Genomic DNA, 16,877 nt, shown 5'->3' with positions numbered 1-16,877 from the left:
ATAAGTGGAACTTTAAATAATTCTAAACATCTTATAATTCGATAACTAAGTGTATTTGAATATGAGGCCAGTTATCAGCTAAAGCTGATTTTTTAAAAAGCAAATTCAGTAGTTAATACTCAAAAGAAAAAATATCCATGTTTGGAATGACTTGCTCTTTAAAAGTCGGGCGACATAGTGTACGAGAAAGCACACAATGTAGGTTCTCTATTTCTAGTTCTGCCACGAACTAGCAGAATGTTATCCATCCTAACTTTCCTAGAAAACAAGCCCAAAGCTGGCTCTGGTCTGGTCCAGGGCTCTGTGGTGTCACGGGGCACAGGTGGACACATTGGCTGTGTCTAAGACTAAGGAACAGGACTTACCTGATGGCTTCAACCTGGCTGCATGTTAGAGTCACCTGGGTTTTAAAAAAATTTTCTTTTTTTAAAGAAAGAATGCCAATCTCCACTCCTAGAGATTCTGATTTCATTCATCTGAGGTGGGGGGGCCTCGGCATAGGGTATTTAAGTGACTCCAGGTGACTCAGTGAGCAGGGTGGAGAGGCACTGCCTCAAGTATCACATTCCCAGTTGCAGCTGTGGCCCCCTGTACAGGTGTTTCTCTCACTCCCGGAGGCTCCTCAGGAATCACGCGTCATTTGCTTTAAGAGGAAGGAGATCTGAGTTACTGTGGTCAACAAACTCCTCTGACCCAACTGGCGATCAATGATAATGTCAGGTTCGAGGGATCTGATGGCACTGTTTGTTCAGAAAATGTATGAAAAAAATCCGGTTTCCATGACAAACACTCCCGCAGCCTGGACAAACAAAGATCCCCTCATCTGAAATAGAGAGGGAAAATAATCCACTGGAGGAAAGGGTGGGCTTGAATTATAATTATGAATTAGTCTACTAACTAGGGAAATCATGTTAAACACAGAAGAGGACAACCCTGGATCAAGGTTCATTTTTTAATAGTGAAACATCACACTGAGTGAAAAATGAAACTGACTTGGAATAATCACAGACTATTTATCTCCTGGGGTTTGGCGGTGGGAAAATTAATCTCATGACTGATATGAGGAGCCTATCAAGTGATCACCACACACTGGGGGTCATGTCCACCCAAGCAAGTATCCTGGAACCCCTCTCATTGTGGGGAAAGAAACGCTACTGATAAGATCCCATTAAAGAATACAGATTACAGCTAAAGCAACAGTCTCCTTATCCCACCCCCGCCCCCAAATCCACAGCCCACTTTGCCTGATGATAAAAGAGCTCCTTGTCTTATTGGTCTTCAAGCGCCTCAAAGAGAAATTCAATCAATACTTGCTGAGTGCCCACTGCACGCTAAATGTCACAGAGGGGGCAAAGATAAGCAAGACGTGGTCCCTGCCCTCTAGGACAAACCAGCAAGAGAAGTGCAGGGCATCTTCCCGGCCCCCTCTCTCTCCCTCACTACCCTCTCCTGAGACCCACCTGCACTAACCAAGGTCCCTCCATTGTGGTCCAAGGGCCAAGGCTACACTCTCTCCTGTCATCACACACCCACTTCCTGGTGCCAGAACTTGGTGGGAGGTGGGGCCTCCGCAAAGCCAAACACCTGAGACCTGGCCTGATCATTAGAGAGTTCTATCTTTTCAGGATCCCTTGCCGAAGGCTGTGACTGCAGCACAGAAGAGCAACTTTGGTTAAAGGCTTCTAAGACGTGAACTTTCGGTTTTGCTATTTCAGAAACATTTCATGGCAAGGTCTTACTGAAAAACATGCACCTGCTTGGATATTATTAGACCTCAAGCAAAGAAACGAGCTTAAACTGAGAATTCGGTGTAAGGGCCTTTTAACCTGCATTCTCCCCGATCGCCGGATTCGGTCCATATTCCTGATGGAAATGCTCAGGGTAAGGCGGCGTTTCCATCCCAAAGCTGCATCTTTCTCCAACTGGAACAAAGGATAACAGGCTGCAACTCTCCTGGGAGGAACGAGAGCATCGTCTGAGCATTTCCCCAAGCTTACAGGGAAGCCTGCTTTCTTCTCTTCCTGGTCCTTCTCTAAAGCCCATCTCCCACTGCAACATGGTTTGGCTGCCTCCTCAGGTGTGACTGGGGCAGCTGGGCTTATTTGTTCTAATAGACAGACCAGAACGTAAGTACTGCAGAGGCTGCTCTTCAAAGGGAAGCAGGAGGATCAGATTCAAGGTTCAGTTCCACCACTGGCGCATGACCGCGGACAGCTCACTGGCCCTGTCTACCCTCAGCTTCCTCGTCTGTCTGCTCTGGGAACACAGCAGAGCAGTGACTGCTCAACTTGGGAAGGCAGGGTGATGCCTGAGTGAGGGTGGTACGTGCCCGAAAACACCACCCTCGAAGGTTCTAACCTGCTCCCACTGTTACTGATGGTCGTGCATCCCATTCGTTATGTGGGTGTGCGGTGGGGGAAAAATTAAGACTTACTGATCTAAACCAGCAAGATTCCTTCTAGGAATCTAACATACTCGGATGGAAGCTAAGCATTTATCCATACATTCTCCCACTGCCAGTACGTCTGGAATTTTTTGGGAATCACCTTCAAAGAATATACTTTGGAGTCCTCTAAGTAGTATAAAGTCTCTTATTGGTTTTTAGAAATAACCAAAAACCCAAGTGTCCTCGATAAATTGTGCAATCAAGCTGAGTAATAACAGTTTTGATCAAAACTTTAGTGTGGACCCCATCAAAGTTATATTCAGCAGAGGCTGGAAGGAATTGGGACATAAAGTTGTGTAAAGATAATAGGTTTAAGAATAAATATTTGCTTTTTTAGGGCTCCTTTTTTCATTTTAAAGTTGAATTATTAAATGAAATTTAAAAGTTAAAAAAGACTGATTTGTTTGACATGAACATTGACCCTGAAGAGGTTATTATTTTGAAAGAGACAACATTTTTTTGGATAAATAAGTTCAGTACGTTTTTGGGAAAAACAAACACCAACAGATACTTCACTTTATCGTCAAGTGGTTCGTTAATTTTCCCAGGAAAAACAGCTGTATGGACAAGCTATAAGTCTTAAGAACTATGGCCTCCAAAAGAGACAGACAATGCATCAACTTCTGATTTACAAACAGCCTTGAGTCAAAATTTTAAATGGCCTCATAACCAACTATCAAAAGAATCTTGGCAATTCCCTGGCGGTCCAGTGGTTAGGATTCCGAGCTTTCAGTGCCGTGGCCCTGGGTTCAGTCCCTAGTCAGGGAAATAAGATCCTGCAAGCTGTGCAGCACGGCAAAAAAAAAGAAAAAAAAAATGTTTTTTTCTGTTCTGTAGGGGGTGGGCTACCCTTAAAACCAAACTCAGAATTATCCCAAGGTATTTCAGGGTGCTCATGGGAGCCACATCTGCTAGAAAGCTGATCTGAAACCACTGCAGACCAAAGGACCCTGCAAACAAACTATTAACAAATCAGAATAAAACATTTTTCTCAGTAGCTTTTAGGTATATAGGATGTCAATAAAGAATGCTGTAGTTATTCAGGTCTTCAAACTATAAGCGAAATAAAACCTAAACATTCCATTTTTCAGACTTAAAATCCACCCTGCTAAAAGAAAACAGCTTGCTTTAAAATGGCTATCATGAAACCAATTTAAGGCTAGTTTTGTGCTTTTTAAAACATCTCATATTGCTTGGGGGGCTGGAGGAGGGGGCTGTAAAAGAGTACATATGACCAGCAAATTCCGGTTCTAGGAATTTCTCCTAAGGAAATAATTAAGCAGTTAAGATGGGCTCGAGAGTTTAGCAGTAAGGCTTATCACAATTGTTTATAATAATGAAAATTAAAAACAGCTTCAATATTTAAGTGCTTGAATGGTCACATTATGGTATACCCATTCAGAGAAGTATTACGCAGCCAGTGAGAATAATGTTGTAGAATTAAATTTACTGACACAGAAAGATCTATGATCTATTCCAGTTTGGGGAAGAAAAACATTATCTGTGCAAATATGTGCATGCAAAAAATGTCCAGAAGGACACATCAAGGTACGACTAGTAGACTAGTCATCAGAGAAATGCAAACCAAAACCATAACGAGTTACAACTTCATACTCACTAGGATGACTATAATAAAAAAAAAGACATAATATTAAGTGTTGGTGAGGATGTAGAGAAACTGGGATCCTTCTAAACTGCAGGTGGGGATGTAAAATAGTGCAGCTGCTTTGGAAGACAGTTTGCTAGTTCCTCAAAAGGTTAGAGAGTTACCACATGACCCAGAAATCCCAGTCTTGGGTACATACCCAAGAAAATGAAAATCCATGACCATTCAAAAATTGTACCCAAATGTTCACAGCAGCATTATTCATCATAGCCAAAATGGGCTATTCATAATAGCCAAAACCCAAATGTCCATCAAATGAAGAGTGGATGAACAAAATGTGGTCTATCCACATAACGGAATATTTATTCATCAATAAAAAGGAACAAAGCACTGATACATGCTACAACATGGATGAACCTTGAAAACATTATGCTAAGTGAAAGAAGCCAGACATGAAAGACCACGTGTAGTATGATTCCATTTATATGTAATGTCCAGAATAAGCAAATCTATAGAAACAAATGTAGATCAGTGGTTACCAGGGACTGGGAGGTTTGTGGGAAACGGGGAGTGACAGCTCATGGGTATGGAGTTTCTTTTGGGCATGACAAAAATATCATAAAATTGATTGTGGTGATGGTTGCACACTTCTGTGAATATACTAAAAGTCATTGAATTGTTTATTTTAAATGGGTGAATTGTATGATATGTGAATTATAGCTCAATAAAGCTGTTAAAATGTTAACAGAGGTAATGCTTGGGTAACAGAATTGCAGATTTGTTATGCTCAGCTACGACCCTAGTCCCTAACCCTGCTCAGCTACGACCCTAGTCCCTAACCCTGCTCAGCTACGACCCTAGTCCCTAACCCTGCTCAGTTATGACCCCAGTCCCTAACCTAGTCCCTAACCCTGCACAACTATGACCTTAGTCTCTAACTGGGGCTGCGCACAGGAGGCTCAAATGCTCTTTGTGTGGATGATGGTTTATTAAGGTGCTACCAAAAGTGCCAAATGCAATGGTGCACTCAGAACATTTCCTAACAGGTCATAGGAGACATTCTGTGAAAAAAAAAAATTGAACAACACTACAGAACATATTTTTACACTGTTGGACTTGCTGTGTGTTTGTAAATGAACAAAGATCATAAGATAATCAGAAGTGATGCAGAGACTGTGTAAAAGCAACTTAAAATTTTAAAAAGTCATGCAAGGACTTCCCTGGTGGCACAGTGGTTAAGAATCCACCTGCCAGTGCAGGGGGACACAGGTTCGATCCCTGGTCCATGAAGATCTCACATGCCTCCGAGCAACTAAGCCCGCGAGCCACAACTACTAAGCCTGCGCTCTAGAGCCTGTGAGTCACAACTACTGTGCTGAGTGCCACAACTATTGAAGCCTGTGTGCTTAGAGCCCATGCTCCACAACAAGAGAAGCCACCACAATGAGAAGCCCGTGCACCGCAACGAAGAGCAGCCCCCGCTCACCACAGCCAGAGAAAACCCTCTCGCAGTAAGGAAGAGCCAACACAGCCAAAAATAAATAAATAAAATTTTTTTCTAAAAAGTCATGCAAGCAAGGACCTTGGGATTTTTCGTTTGTTTGTTTTTGTATGGTATGGGGGTGGGGGTTGTTAAGTTCTACTTTTTCGAGTCCGTATGTGGTCTGGTGCACTCACTCATTTAAATATATCTCGGAGCATGTGTTCCTCCGAGGCAGTGAAGTCTGAAACCAAACATGGGATGTAGGTAAAGGCAAAGATAGGAGAGAAAAAAAATCCCCAGCCCCTGGGAAATACAGCCAACCAGCATGTTCATTATTCACAGACTATGATTCACTGTCCCTGTTTTTTAAGGCAGCATCACACTCTCATCACATTGCTAGGTTACAGGCCCCGAGTTCTGTGTGCATAATAAAAATGGAATCCATCAAAATGATACAATAGGCTTTTCTCCCCTGTATCATCTCTTTAGGGAGAACATTTGATGATTATAAAACATACACAATATTAAACCTAAAGATTACTTTGGATTCCCCAAACCAAAGAGGTTTCCAATGAAAATGAAACAGTTATCCAATGATTCAACCTGAAGAACGGAGTCACCACTGGAGGCAGACAAATAATACAGCCCCCAGGCCCAGGCAGGTGGTACTGCTCTGTCCAGACATGAAGAAACCTTTACATAGCTAACTGGTTTTATGTTCGGAAATACAGTCTACTGTCGACCTTTCTCAAGAATCACTCTCGTACACATTTTCTCTCGTGCTCTTAGAAGCTGTATTACTGTGGAGAGCCTCACGGACGGACCAGTTAATGAAACAAAACAAACACGTGTGCACAACTACAGTCTAATTTCAGGATCAGCAGTCCTGAGAAGATGAGCTCCATGAGACTTTCCCACTCTCCTCGTGGCCATGGTATAAATACTTGCTATCTCCCTCCTGTGAGGATAATTCACGCAGGTGATAACTACCAGAATAAATGAGAAGCAAGGCCATTTCTAGTGTAGACTCATGTCTCAGTATGTTTTTGTACACAAGTGATCCATGATTCTCTGTGATGTTGTTTATTCCCCTCTAAAACCAAAACATTGGCTGAATGAAAGAAATGGCCTTTCCTATAGCCGAAGAAAGTATCCTGCCTCGCATGCCACAGATCTCTTTGGTACTTGAGAGAAGTGACACCCAAACACCGTACAATGAGGACCACAGGGCAGCAATGATGTGACAGCAATGATGCAACACAAACCAACATTAGGCACAAGATCCAGGTCTAGGAAGGAGGGGAAAAACTCACTGACTGAATAAGTACCTTCTGGATTAACAAAAGACAGCCTTGAATGCTTAGTAACACTGATGTCACTGCATTTTGGACCCGGGAGCCTAGAGTCTCAGCTTGTGGATGAGTCAATGTCTGGCTCAGACACACACTGAAGGAAAATCGCAATATTGCCTCCACTGCACTAGTTACTTCATCAATCAAAAAGAAACAGCATCAAAAAATATTCCTTGTGCAGGCATAGTATAACATTTAAAAATGATGACAGAGTGAAAAACACCTTTTGGGGGGTGGCAAGGTGAATTTACATTATCTGTGATGTGCCAGGTCCCTTCACACATGTTAGTGTGTTAGCTGTCCCCATTTCACAGATCAGGAAACACAGTTTCTAAGACTCTGAGGACACAGCTACCAAGGCACCAGAACAAACTCAGGTCTGTCTGATTTTACAGCCAGTACATGCTGCACAACATCACTGCTGCCTAATTTAACTGCAAACTCTGCAATGGGTTTCTTTTAGAATTTTAAAATAATAATTCCCACTATGTTTGGGGATTGAAATTTTTACTGGTAGGTAATGCTGGGAGTGAAATTCTGACCTTTTCCCTAAAAAGCAGTTACTCTAAAACATAACCTTTTGATAAGGGTCTGGACTCTTTTACCATGAACTCTGAGAAGTTTGGATTTCTAAACACAATTTGGAAATATTTACATGAACTGAAACTGTAGTCCCAACTAAGGCTAAATAATTATTTCTGGCTCTTTAGCCAAAGTTGTTCAATAACTGAAACACTAGAAGTCAGTGACAGAATAGCAAACAAAAAGATGTGGCAAAGAAAACCATACACACAAGCCCCTGATGATATGAAAGGGCTGATTTCCAAGTCATACACTTTGGTCATTCTCTTTACACTCTTATTTGGGAACAGACGCCAGGCAGCAGGTAACCGATCCAAGATGAAATGCTCAAGTTCAAAACCTGACCCCAGTTATGAAAGTGGATTTTTCTTCTTCAATTAGAAGGACAACTTAACTTCCATGAGTTTTATTGTGAAGTGTGTACAAATTTTCCTTTAAAAAAAAATCCTGAATTTGAAAAAGGTGGCCTCGTATTACTTCAGCTGTTTCCAAACTCTTGTTGCCCCATGAGCACGGACTATTATTTACCTAAAATGCATCACCTCCAAAGAGTTCATGCTGTGGCACTCAGGGACACGCATGTCAGGTCTCCGCCTGGACCCTGATACACCTGGTAGCTGATACATATTAAAGCGTACACAGTGCAGGTCATTAAACAGAACCCGCTCCGATGCGCCATACCCACATCCTGAACAGTACTTTTTTTTTAAACAAAACAAAAAAACAAAAACCACTCGCTAATTTAGGTTCTTCCAACCAGAAAGGGGGGGAAAAAAAGCCAAGTCTGTCCACAAAATGTCCTCCCACCTCCCAGCTGTGGTGCCCGAGCCCACAGCCTGAGTGCAGGCCTGAAATAGTTAAATAAACGTAGACCAGGCTCTCCCCTCCAGAAAACGAGGAAAAAAAGGTTTGGACAGCCGCGCGGCGCTCTCCCGTGAGGAGACAGCCTCTCGTTCCGAGTTCGGAAGCGACCTCACCGCTGTCCCGTATGGGATCTTGCAAAAAAGGGCCCCACTCCCACCGCCTGACCTGCCTGCAGAAGTCCTGCTGCCCGAAAGGAAGCCCGCTGCCTCCGGGGCCGAGAAACCCGCGCTGCAGGGAAGCGGGGTCGAGCTCTCGGGCGAGGACGCTCGCCCGCGTCCGGCCGCACTCGTTTCCCAAAGTTCTCGCGTTTGGGAAAGTTCAAGCGAGGGTTATCCACGCCAGACGCTCCCTTCCCGGCGGTCACAGGGCCCCTTCTGCCCTTCCTCCGCGGGCCCCGCCAGGCCGAGCCGGCGCCCACCTGTGGGAAGGGTCCGGCAGGTGGCGCGGGCTTCCGAGGGCCCGGAGCCTCCTGGAGACCCCGAGCTGCCGCCAGGGCGACACAAAGTTGCGCCGGAGAGCACGCGGCCCGGGAGGCGCTGCTCGTGACAGCCGCGCTGGCCCGTGAGGCCCCTGGGCGGCGGACGCCTCGGCGGGGCCGGCCGCGGCCACCACTCCCGCCGGTCAGGAGGCCGCCGCTCCCCGCCCGGCACCGCCTCCGCGGGGGCGCAAGGAGGCTGAGGCCGCCGCCGCCGCGCTCCCGGCTCGGACCCCGGCCCGCCTCGCGCTGTCCCCCAGCCCGAGCCTCCCGGTCACTCACCCCGGGGCCGGGCAGCAGCAACGCCAGCAGCAGCAGCAGCAGTCGGGCAGGCATGGCGAGGACTCGGCCCTGGCTCCTGGCCGGGCCGGCCGGCTCCAGGGGGGCGGTGCGGGCGGGCGGGCAGAGGACGGGGCGGGGGCGCCGCGACGACAGCGCAGCGGCGGCGGCCGGGGCTCAGGCGGACGCAGGACTGACTAGGCGGTGGCGGCAGCCCCATTCCCTGCCCTATAAGTGCCGGGCGCCGGCGCTTCTTCCGGTCGGGGCGGGACCGGAGGCGGGGCCGGCCTAGGGGCGGGTCTGGGATTGGGCGGAGCCCGGGACTGGGTCTGGTCTGGGCGGGGCTGCCGTGGGAGGGGCGGGGTTATAGGCGGTGCCAAAGGCTGCTTGGGCCTCCGACTTGTTTGGGGTCCGGTGGCCGCAGCGGCCGGAGAGGAGGGCGAGGCCTCTGCGTCGGGGATCTCGGGGCGCTGAGTGATCGAGGCGCGGAGCTTGTCTCAGGGCAAGGGGAGACAGGCAACCCCGCCGGGCGGACGCATTCCCTTAACTCAGGCGGTCCCACTGACCGCGCTGAGGGACCCACTGCCTCAGACTTGATCAGGAAAGGCCAGGAGATAGCCGGTGCCGAGCGTCCAGAGCCCCCGCTCTGTCTTCCCGCCGTGGTGGGATCGTCGGCGACCTCCGGAGCGAGGGTCCGCAGCTGGCAGGAGATTCCTGCAAACCCCGAGCTTCTGCTCTGTGCGCGGCTGTCGCCGAGTTCGCATCCCTGAGGTCTTCCAGCTGCGCCTCGGTTAGTCCAAAGGTCCCTTTCTTCCCTTTGTTTGCCCTCAAGAATTCCCCTCAAATCATATCCAACAGTCACCAGTTCCCTTTGGAATAACCATGGCCAAGTCATTTGCCAAAAATTACAAGCAAAGAAGGAAACTATTTCGGCTGCTGGTGTCATGTGTGTTTATGTGGCATTTGTAGATGTGACCTCGTGAAGCTTGACATGTGTAACAACTCACTGGAGGGAGTGAGTTTGTTGAGGACTCATACAAGGTCTGTTTGAAGGTTGTGGGCTATTAACCTGATTTAAAGAGCCTGGCAGCTGTTTGGTCACTGTGTCCCATGCTGCCCTCCAATGAAAGGGAAGCTGGGAGAGTGGACATTGTAACAAGAGAATAAACTAAGTTTCGGGGCAGAGAGAATAAACTAAGGTTCAGAGTGCAAGGTTTCCATATTCTAGGAGAAAAAGAAAAAAGGGATAGCAACTTCTCTAATTTTTCTTGACTTGCTCGTATGACAGCCTAAGATTTTTCAAGGTTGGGGGAAAGGAGTAAGCAATGCTAGAGAAAACAAAGAAGTAGTGGGGACTGGATTCAATATCTTGTAATCACCTATAATGGAAAAGAATCTGGGAAAGAATCACTTTGCTGTACACCTGAAACTAACACAACATTGTAAATCAACTATACTTCAATCAAAAAATAATAATTAAAAAAAAAAAGTCATGGGGGACTGACCAGATGTCTATTCTGGGTGCATGTAAGTCAATGCTGTCCCACTACAGCAGACAGAAATGCTCATAGTAAACCCAAATCCCTTCAACTAAGTTCCTCATCCCCAATATCATATGCCTGAATCACAGTCAAGGGACTAAACCCTACCCATGCTGGAGAATCCAGCCCACCAGTTTAAGAGTAGGATAGATCTCGGCAACAGTGGAAGGGGTAAACATTCTGAAATGTTATCTGCATGTTTAATGCAAATGGAGAGGTCTGGGATTGGTGAGCTCCATCACTCCTGACCAGTGTGTCCAGGGAGGAGACCACAGAAAGTGGGAGGAGCTATTTAATGATTATCTGTCCGGCTTGCAAGCTGACCACAGGATCTGTAAGACCGCCGGGTTGAGTTAAAAGAGAAGCTTGATTGGAAAATGCTGCTTTCACATCCCTTCTCTGGTGTTTTTTCTCCAATAGAGTAAATCTAGCAGGGGAACTTTCTGTGCTGGAACTCTGGCAGCCCTTTTACAATTCAAAATGTCACTGTGACCCTGTAAGTACAGCAGATAAAACACAAAGGAGTATGCCTACCTCGATCTGACTCATAAATCAGTTTTAAAGATCCAATAAAGGAAAAAAAAACACATTCCAAGGAGACTGGGCCAGGTAGATATATTTATCTTGTACTCATTTGGACCAAATCTCCAGGCCATAACCACACTGTTATAGGTTCTCCGAATTTCTTATGCACCAGTTAGGTTATTCTTATGCTTAGTCAGTTCATATGTCTTGTGCATACCTCCATTTGATTGGCAACTCATACTGATGAGTTCTGGATTTATTTATGGCAACACTGCCCACAATCTTGTTCCATAGTCAGGTATTGTTTTAGACAGTGTTTTGCTTGTGATAAAGCAAAAGCTGGCATTGCTGATAAATACAGACAGAAATGGAAATATTTTTGTTGGGTGCCTTTGAAGTGGACCTGCCCATAGAAAAGACCTGAATGGGACTTCCCTGGTGGTACAGTGGTTAAGAATCCATCTGCCAGTGCAGGGGACATGAGTTCAATCCCTGGGCTGGGAAGATCCCACATGCCACGGAGCAACTAAGCCTTCGAGCCACAACTACTGAGCTCACGTGCCTCAACTAATGAAGCTCGTGCGCCTAAAGCCCATGCTCTGCAACAAGAGAAGCCCCTGGTTGCCGCAACTAGAGAAAGCTCGCACGCAGCAACAAAGACCCAACACAACCTAAAAATAAATAAATAAGTAAATTACAAAGAAAAAAAAAAGACCTGAAAATGGTCAGTAAATGCCCCTTCTGGAAGTTGTATTAAATAGCATCCTCTAAACAAGGCAGTCATGGTTTTAGTGTAAAGATAAGCCCTCTTTCCAAGGTTAAAATATATGTTCAGCAAAGACTGGAGCAGGCAGGACCTGAATATGTCAGGAGGGAAGAGGGAGTGGTGGGAGAAAGTGAGTTAAAATCTTATTTTCACTTCTCTCTAAATCAGTACTTCCCAAACTTGGAGAGGTTTTTTAAAAATAGATTTCCAACACCTTTTTATGCCCTCTTCCCCCTACTGATTCAGAACTTCCTGCGGTGGAGCCCTGTGGGGTGGGGACCGTGTTTTCCAGTTTCCGCAGGTGATAAGCCAATATCCTAGAATCCAGCTCACTCATGATGTCCGGTGTTAATCCCTATGCCCATTAATCCCTTTTTCTTTATTGTAGCAAATGTCGCCCTCTAGTGGAAGAAACTATGATCCAGCCTTCAAAAATTTGTGCCTGTCTCAATTGTTTGAAATCCTTCGAAATTTCATTTTAAAATGATTATGAGGTTGGTTTGCAGATAGCTATTTACTGAGAGAGTAGTTCCCTTTGAAGGAGACTTGGAAGGAAAAGCTGGTAAAACCAGAAAGGGAGGTTATGGTTGAAAGTTTCAGTACCATCTCAAAGGAAGAGTGTCTTTATCAGAATAAATCCACTTTGACTTTTTTTAAGTGATCTTGGTGCTGCCGCTACTCCCAAATAGACTTGAATTTACAACACATGTTGGTGGGGGGAGAGGGTAGTTAGGGGATAAAGAAAACAATGAAGCAAGAGTCTCTGGTAGGAGGCTACATGTCTATCCCCTCGTGTTCCCCCCCCCCTTTTTTTTTTTTAATGCCTTGGGTCTTTGTTGCTGTGCGTGGGCTTTCTCTAGTTGCAGCGAGCGGGGGCTACTCTTCATTGCGGTGCACAGGCTTCTCATTGCAGTGGCTTCTCCTGTTGTGAAGCACAGGCTCTAGGCACACGGGCTCAGTAGCTGTGGCTGGCGGGCTCTAGAGCACAGGCTCAGTAGTTGTGGTGCATGGGCTTTGTTGCTCCATGGCATGTGGGATCTTCCTGGACTAGGGCTCCAACCTGTGTCCCCTGCATTGGCAGGTGGATTCTTAACCACTGCACCACCAGGGAAGTCCCCATGTCCTAATTTTTTAAGGGAACTTTTAAAAAGCCACTGTCACTGTGAGCAGTTTGATTCTTAGGTAAATAGAACTTTGGTTCTTCCTGTTCTAAGATGACTGGATTTGAGGAGATTGTGACTCCCACTCCAAAGAACTTCTCTTTACCACAGAACCCAATCTACTGTACACTTTTTTTGTACTGCAAAAAACGATTGTTTCTTTATCACGGTGAATATTTGTTAGCTGTTGGCTGTTGTTTGGAGATGTGCAAGCACATGTTTTATAGACCAGCTCATGTTATATGCACAGCAGTTGTATGAGGTAGTATTCTTAGCCCCATTTTACATTGGAATTTTAAAAGATTAGCAGCCAGGTGGGTAACACGTAGCTAATAAGAGGCACAACCTGGATTTTTTTTTTTTTTTTTTTTTGGCCACGCTGTGTGACTTGTGGGATCTTAGTTCCCCATCGGGGATTGAACCCAGGCCCAAGGCAGTGAAAGCACCAAGTCCACCAAGTCCTAACCACTATACGGCCAGGGGATTCCTTGCACAACCTGGATTAGAACTCAGCTGTAAAAAAAAGAAAAAAGTAAAGAAAAGAAAAAGAACCCGGCTGTCTACCTAACTCTGGAGTTCGTGGCGGCAACCACAGATGCTGCAGCCTGGTCCACTCTCGCTGGCTCTTATACTTGCCCTTCCCCCAGCGCAGCGACAAGGTGCCATTCTGTGGCCCGTAAATGTGGCTAGGCAGGAGCCCAGACTGCCGTGTCCCCGGAATACTATTAACAACCAGAAGTTTGTACAAATATGTGGGGACACGGAGCGCTGCCTCCAATGACACGTGAGCCTCCTGGTCTCCCCCGGGGGGTTGGTTGTACAAGAGAACAGCTCACAAAAGGCACCGAGCAGCCACCTGCGAGAGAAGAGTGAGCTTTCCCCTGGGGTTTTTTGCCCTGGGCGGGAGCTCAGACGAATCCTGACGGATTAACTGTTCACTTCCCTCTGAACTGTCGTGTTTTACACCCATCTGTGCCAGGTCATATGCCACCACGGTGAAGTGTCCATAGTGAGTGGCACCAGTTCATCACATATTAATATTCTCAAAGGGCCAGCTCAGCGCCAACGCAGAAACGGCCATCCTCTCAGAGTGCCTCTGCTTCCTCACTGGTTAGTCCCTCCTAATCTCCTGGGGTCTGGCTTGTTTCCACAGAATGCTCTGGAAACTTCTCTCAAGCACCTCATAAACATTCTTCCTCCTGTAAAATCACAGTGGGCCTGCTCTTTTTTACCCTGGGCCTCTCTTCAGTTCAGGTATGGTTTTGTTTTTTGTTTTTTGTTTTTGTTTTTGTTTTGGCCTCACCACCTGACTTGTGGGATCTTAGTTCTCCAACCAGGAATTGAACCCAAGCCCTCAGCAGTGAGAGTGTAGAGTCCTAAGCACTGGACCTCCAGGGAATTCCCTCAGGTAAGTTAACAGTTCTTTTTTCTTAAACTTTTCCTCCTTGGATAGTACCATTTTCTGGCTTTCCTCCTGTCTCTCTGCTCTTTTTCCTCCTTACAGACTGTGTTTCTTAAGGCTCAAGATATAAACCTTACCTATTCTCTCTCTGTCCTTTCTAAGAGAGCTCACTCACAGACATAACCACATTTTAGAGCAGAAAAAAACTTTAGCTATAATTTCATCACCTTCATTTTGCAGATGACCTCATCTTTGACCTCGGATGGCTACCACTCATTCATTCATTCTTTCAACAAATACCATCGAGGGTTTCTGAGTTCAAAGGATTGGTACCAAGAAGGAATATCACAGTTTGCAAGTTGGTAAAGGTGATGGAACGTGCACAGAGAGAACCAATGTACAAGGCCAAGAGAGAGACGGCTCTGGTGGAGGGAAGAGGGTAGGATGCATGGAGCACTTCATGAAGAAGTGGTATCTGGGCTGGGCCTTTTGTCAGATTTGATAGGGGAAAGGATAGTCTAGGGGAAAAGGAGGACCCGAACAAAAGCCTAGAGAAAGGAAAGGACTGTGTGGCTTCAGGGGAGCCCCAGTTGACTCATCAGTGAGCTTGTGCTTGACTTCTACCCAGAGCAGCAGTGGGAGATGAGGCAGGGTGGGCTGGTGGGTGGGGGCGTTAATGTCAGGCTGGGCTTCCTTAGCAGGCAGCAGAGTGAGACAGGACTGAAGTTACACTTCAGGGGGAGGGTTAGGGTGAGACAGGCATTTGAGAGACATTAGGAGCCGGTTAACAAGGGTTATTTGGGTCTTAATCTAGAGCAAGAAAAGGAAGTGGGGACCAGGGCTGATACAAGAGACCTTGTCAAAGCAGGATGGAAAACATTTGGCTGGTACAGTTACACAAACAAGAAGATTCAGAAGAAGGAATTCAACAACAGTTATCAATGTTTACCATGTTCAAGGGACTGTGTTACCAAACTGAACTTGGGTTTGCCTGCCCGCCTCGAAGCAAAGCCAATTTACTGCCACCAGGCTGTGGTGAAGGAAAGTACAACATTTGTTTGCAGCATACCAGACAAGGAGTACGGCAGCCGTTCATGCTCAAAAGGCCCAAACTCACCAGTGGCTTTCGGGGAAGGGTTTTTAAAGGCAACATTTCGGGTGAGGGCTGCAGGATGCACAACTTTCTTCTGATTGGTTGGTGGTAACAGGGTGATGTTTCAGGACTCTTCATCACCCCTCTGGTTTCAACCAGCCTGGGGTCTACCTGCTTTTGTTCAGCTTGTAGTCAACATCCTCCTTCTGGGTAGGTGGTCTAATCTGCAGAACAACTCAAAGATGTGCGTGTCAGGTCATTAACGAACCTCCCCTGAGGAGGAACTAGGACTGTTTTATTGCTAAACTGCTGTCATTACTTTTCTTATTTAACTGATTTTATTTCTGCATTCCTTCACTTCCCTAATTCCCATGCTCAGTTTCAGCTGTTCTCACTGCCAGGACCACAGAGGGAGCAAGTGTACAGGAATTAGGTCCAGCCTTGCAAGAGGGGCAGATATGCTAGGTGGTACTGGCTTTCCCCTAGTGGGCCCCTACCCTGGTGAGGCCAGTCATTCTACTCTGTTGTGGTAACTAGTTTGCAAAGATGGCCCTAAACAATACTTTCCCTCCCTACATGCCATGCTGCTCGTGCCATCAAAAGGAAGAGCTATTTCCCTTCCTTTTGAATCTGAACTGGCCCCGTGACTGGCTTTGACCAGAAGTGACATTCTGAGACCTCCCAGCCCAAGTTTAAGAGGTCTGGCAACGTCTGTTTCCTTCTTCTTGGAATACCTGCTCTTGGATGCTCCTCTTAGAATCTAGCTGCCGTGCTGGGAGGAGCCCAAGCCACACACAGGCCACATGGAGGAGAATGGAGTTGCTTTAATCAACAGCTCCCAGCTGCCAGCCATCGCGGTGAGCCATTTTGTATGTCTCACCCCAATCAAGCCCCACGGTGACCTCAGTCAACACCACACGGAAGAGAAGTCCCTCTAAGCTGAGGCTATAAGCAGAGAGGGCGGGGGGTGGGGGGGAGTCTCCAGAGAAAGAGAACCAGGCATGGCCTTCTTGATATGAGAAGCCATTATTGGCTTAAGCTATTTTGTGACCTAAGCCTGGCCACAATGCCTGCCCTTGAACAGGTCTCAGTAATTAAAGACCTTAAGGAAAGCGAGGGAATGCAGGAACAAGGGAAACGCAGTCAAGAAACAATAGTTCATCAATAAAACAGAGTACTAGTTCCTCCTCAAGGGATATACATAATAATCTGGTATGTCTTTGAGTTGTTCTACAAGAACTAAGGCCCCCACCCAGGTGGAGGATGGCTAAGGCCCCAGGTTGGTCTGAACCTAAGGAAAGAT

General features: G+C 46.5%; 1 protein-coding gene across 3 annotated transcripts in view; it reads right to left on the bottom strand.

Annotated features, from left to right (window-relative positions):
* Positions 1–9,258, bottom strand: part of ERN1 (endoplasmic reticulum to nucleus signaling 1) — an 83,648-nt gene extending 74,390 nt beyond the window's left edge. For 2 of the 3 annotated variants that reach the window (XM_057714650.1, XM_057714649.1), the window contains exon 1: positions 9,091–9,258. In XM_057714650.1, coding sequence (XP_057570633.1) covers positions 9,091–9,144 — 54 coding nt within the window. In that variant the 5' untranslated portion in view covers positions 9,145–9,258. Of the gene's footprint in view, positions 1–365; positions 824–9,090 lie in introns of all 3 variants that reach the window. The other variant, XM_057714646.1, reaches the window with a different exon arrangement.
* Between the last annotated feature and the right edge of the window lie 7,619 nt (positions 9,259–16,877).

This window comes from Hippopotamus amphibius, chromosome 17, assembly GCF_030028045.1.
Source record: "Hippopotamus amphibius kiboko isolate mHipAmp2 chromosome 17, mHipAmp2.hap2, whole genome shotgun sequence".
Lineage (NCBI taxonomy): Eukaryota > Metazoa > Chordata > Mammalia > Artiodactyla > Hippopotamidae > Hippopotamus > Hippopotamus amphibius.
This window is presented reverse-complemented; position numbering and strand designations above follow the sequence as displayed.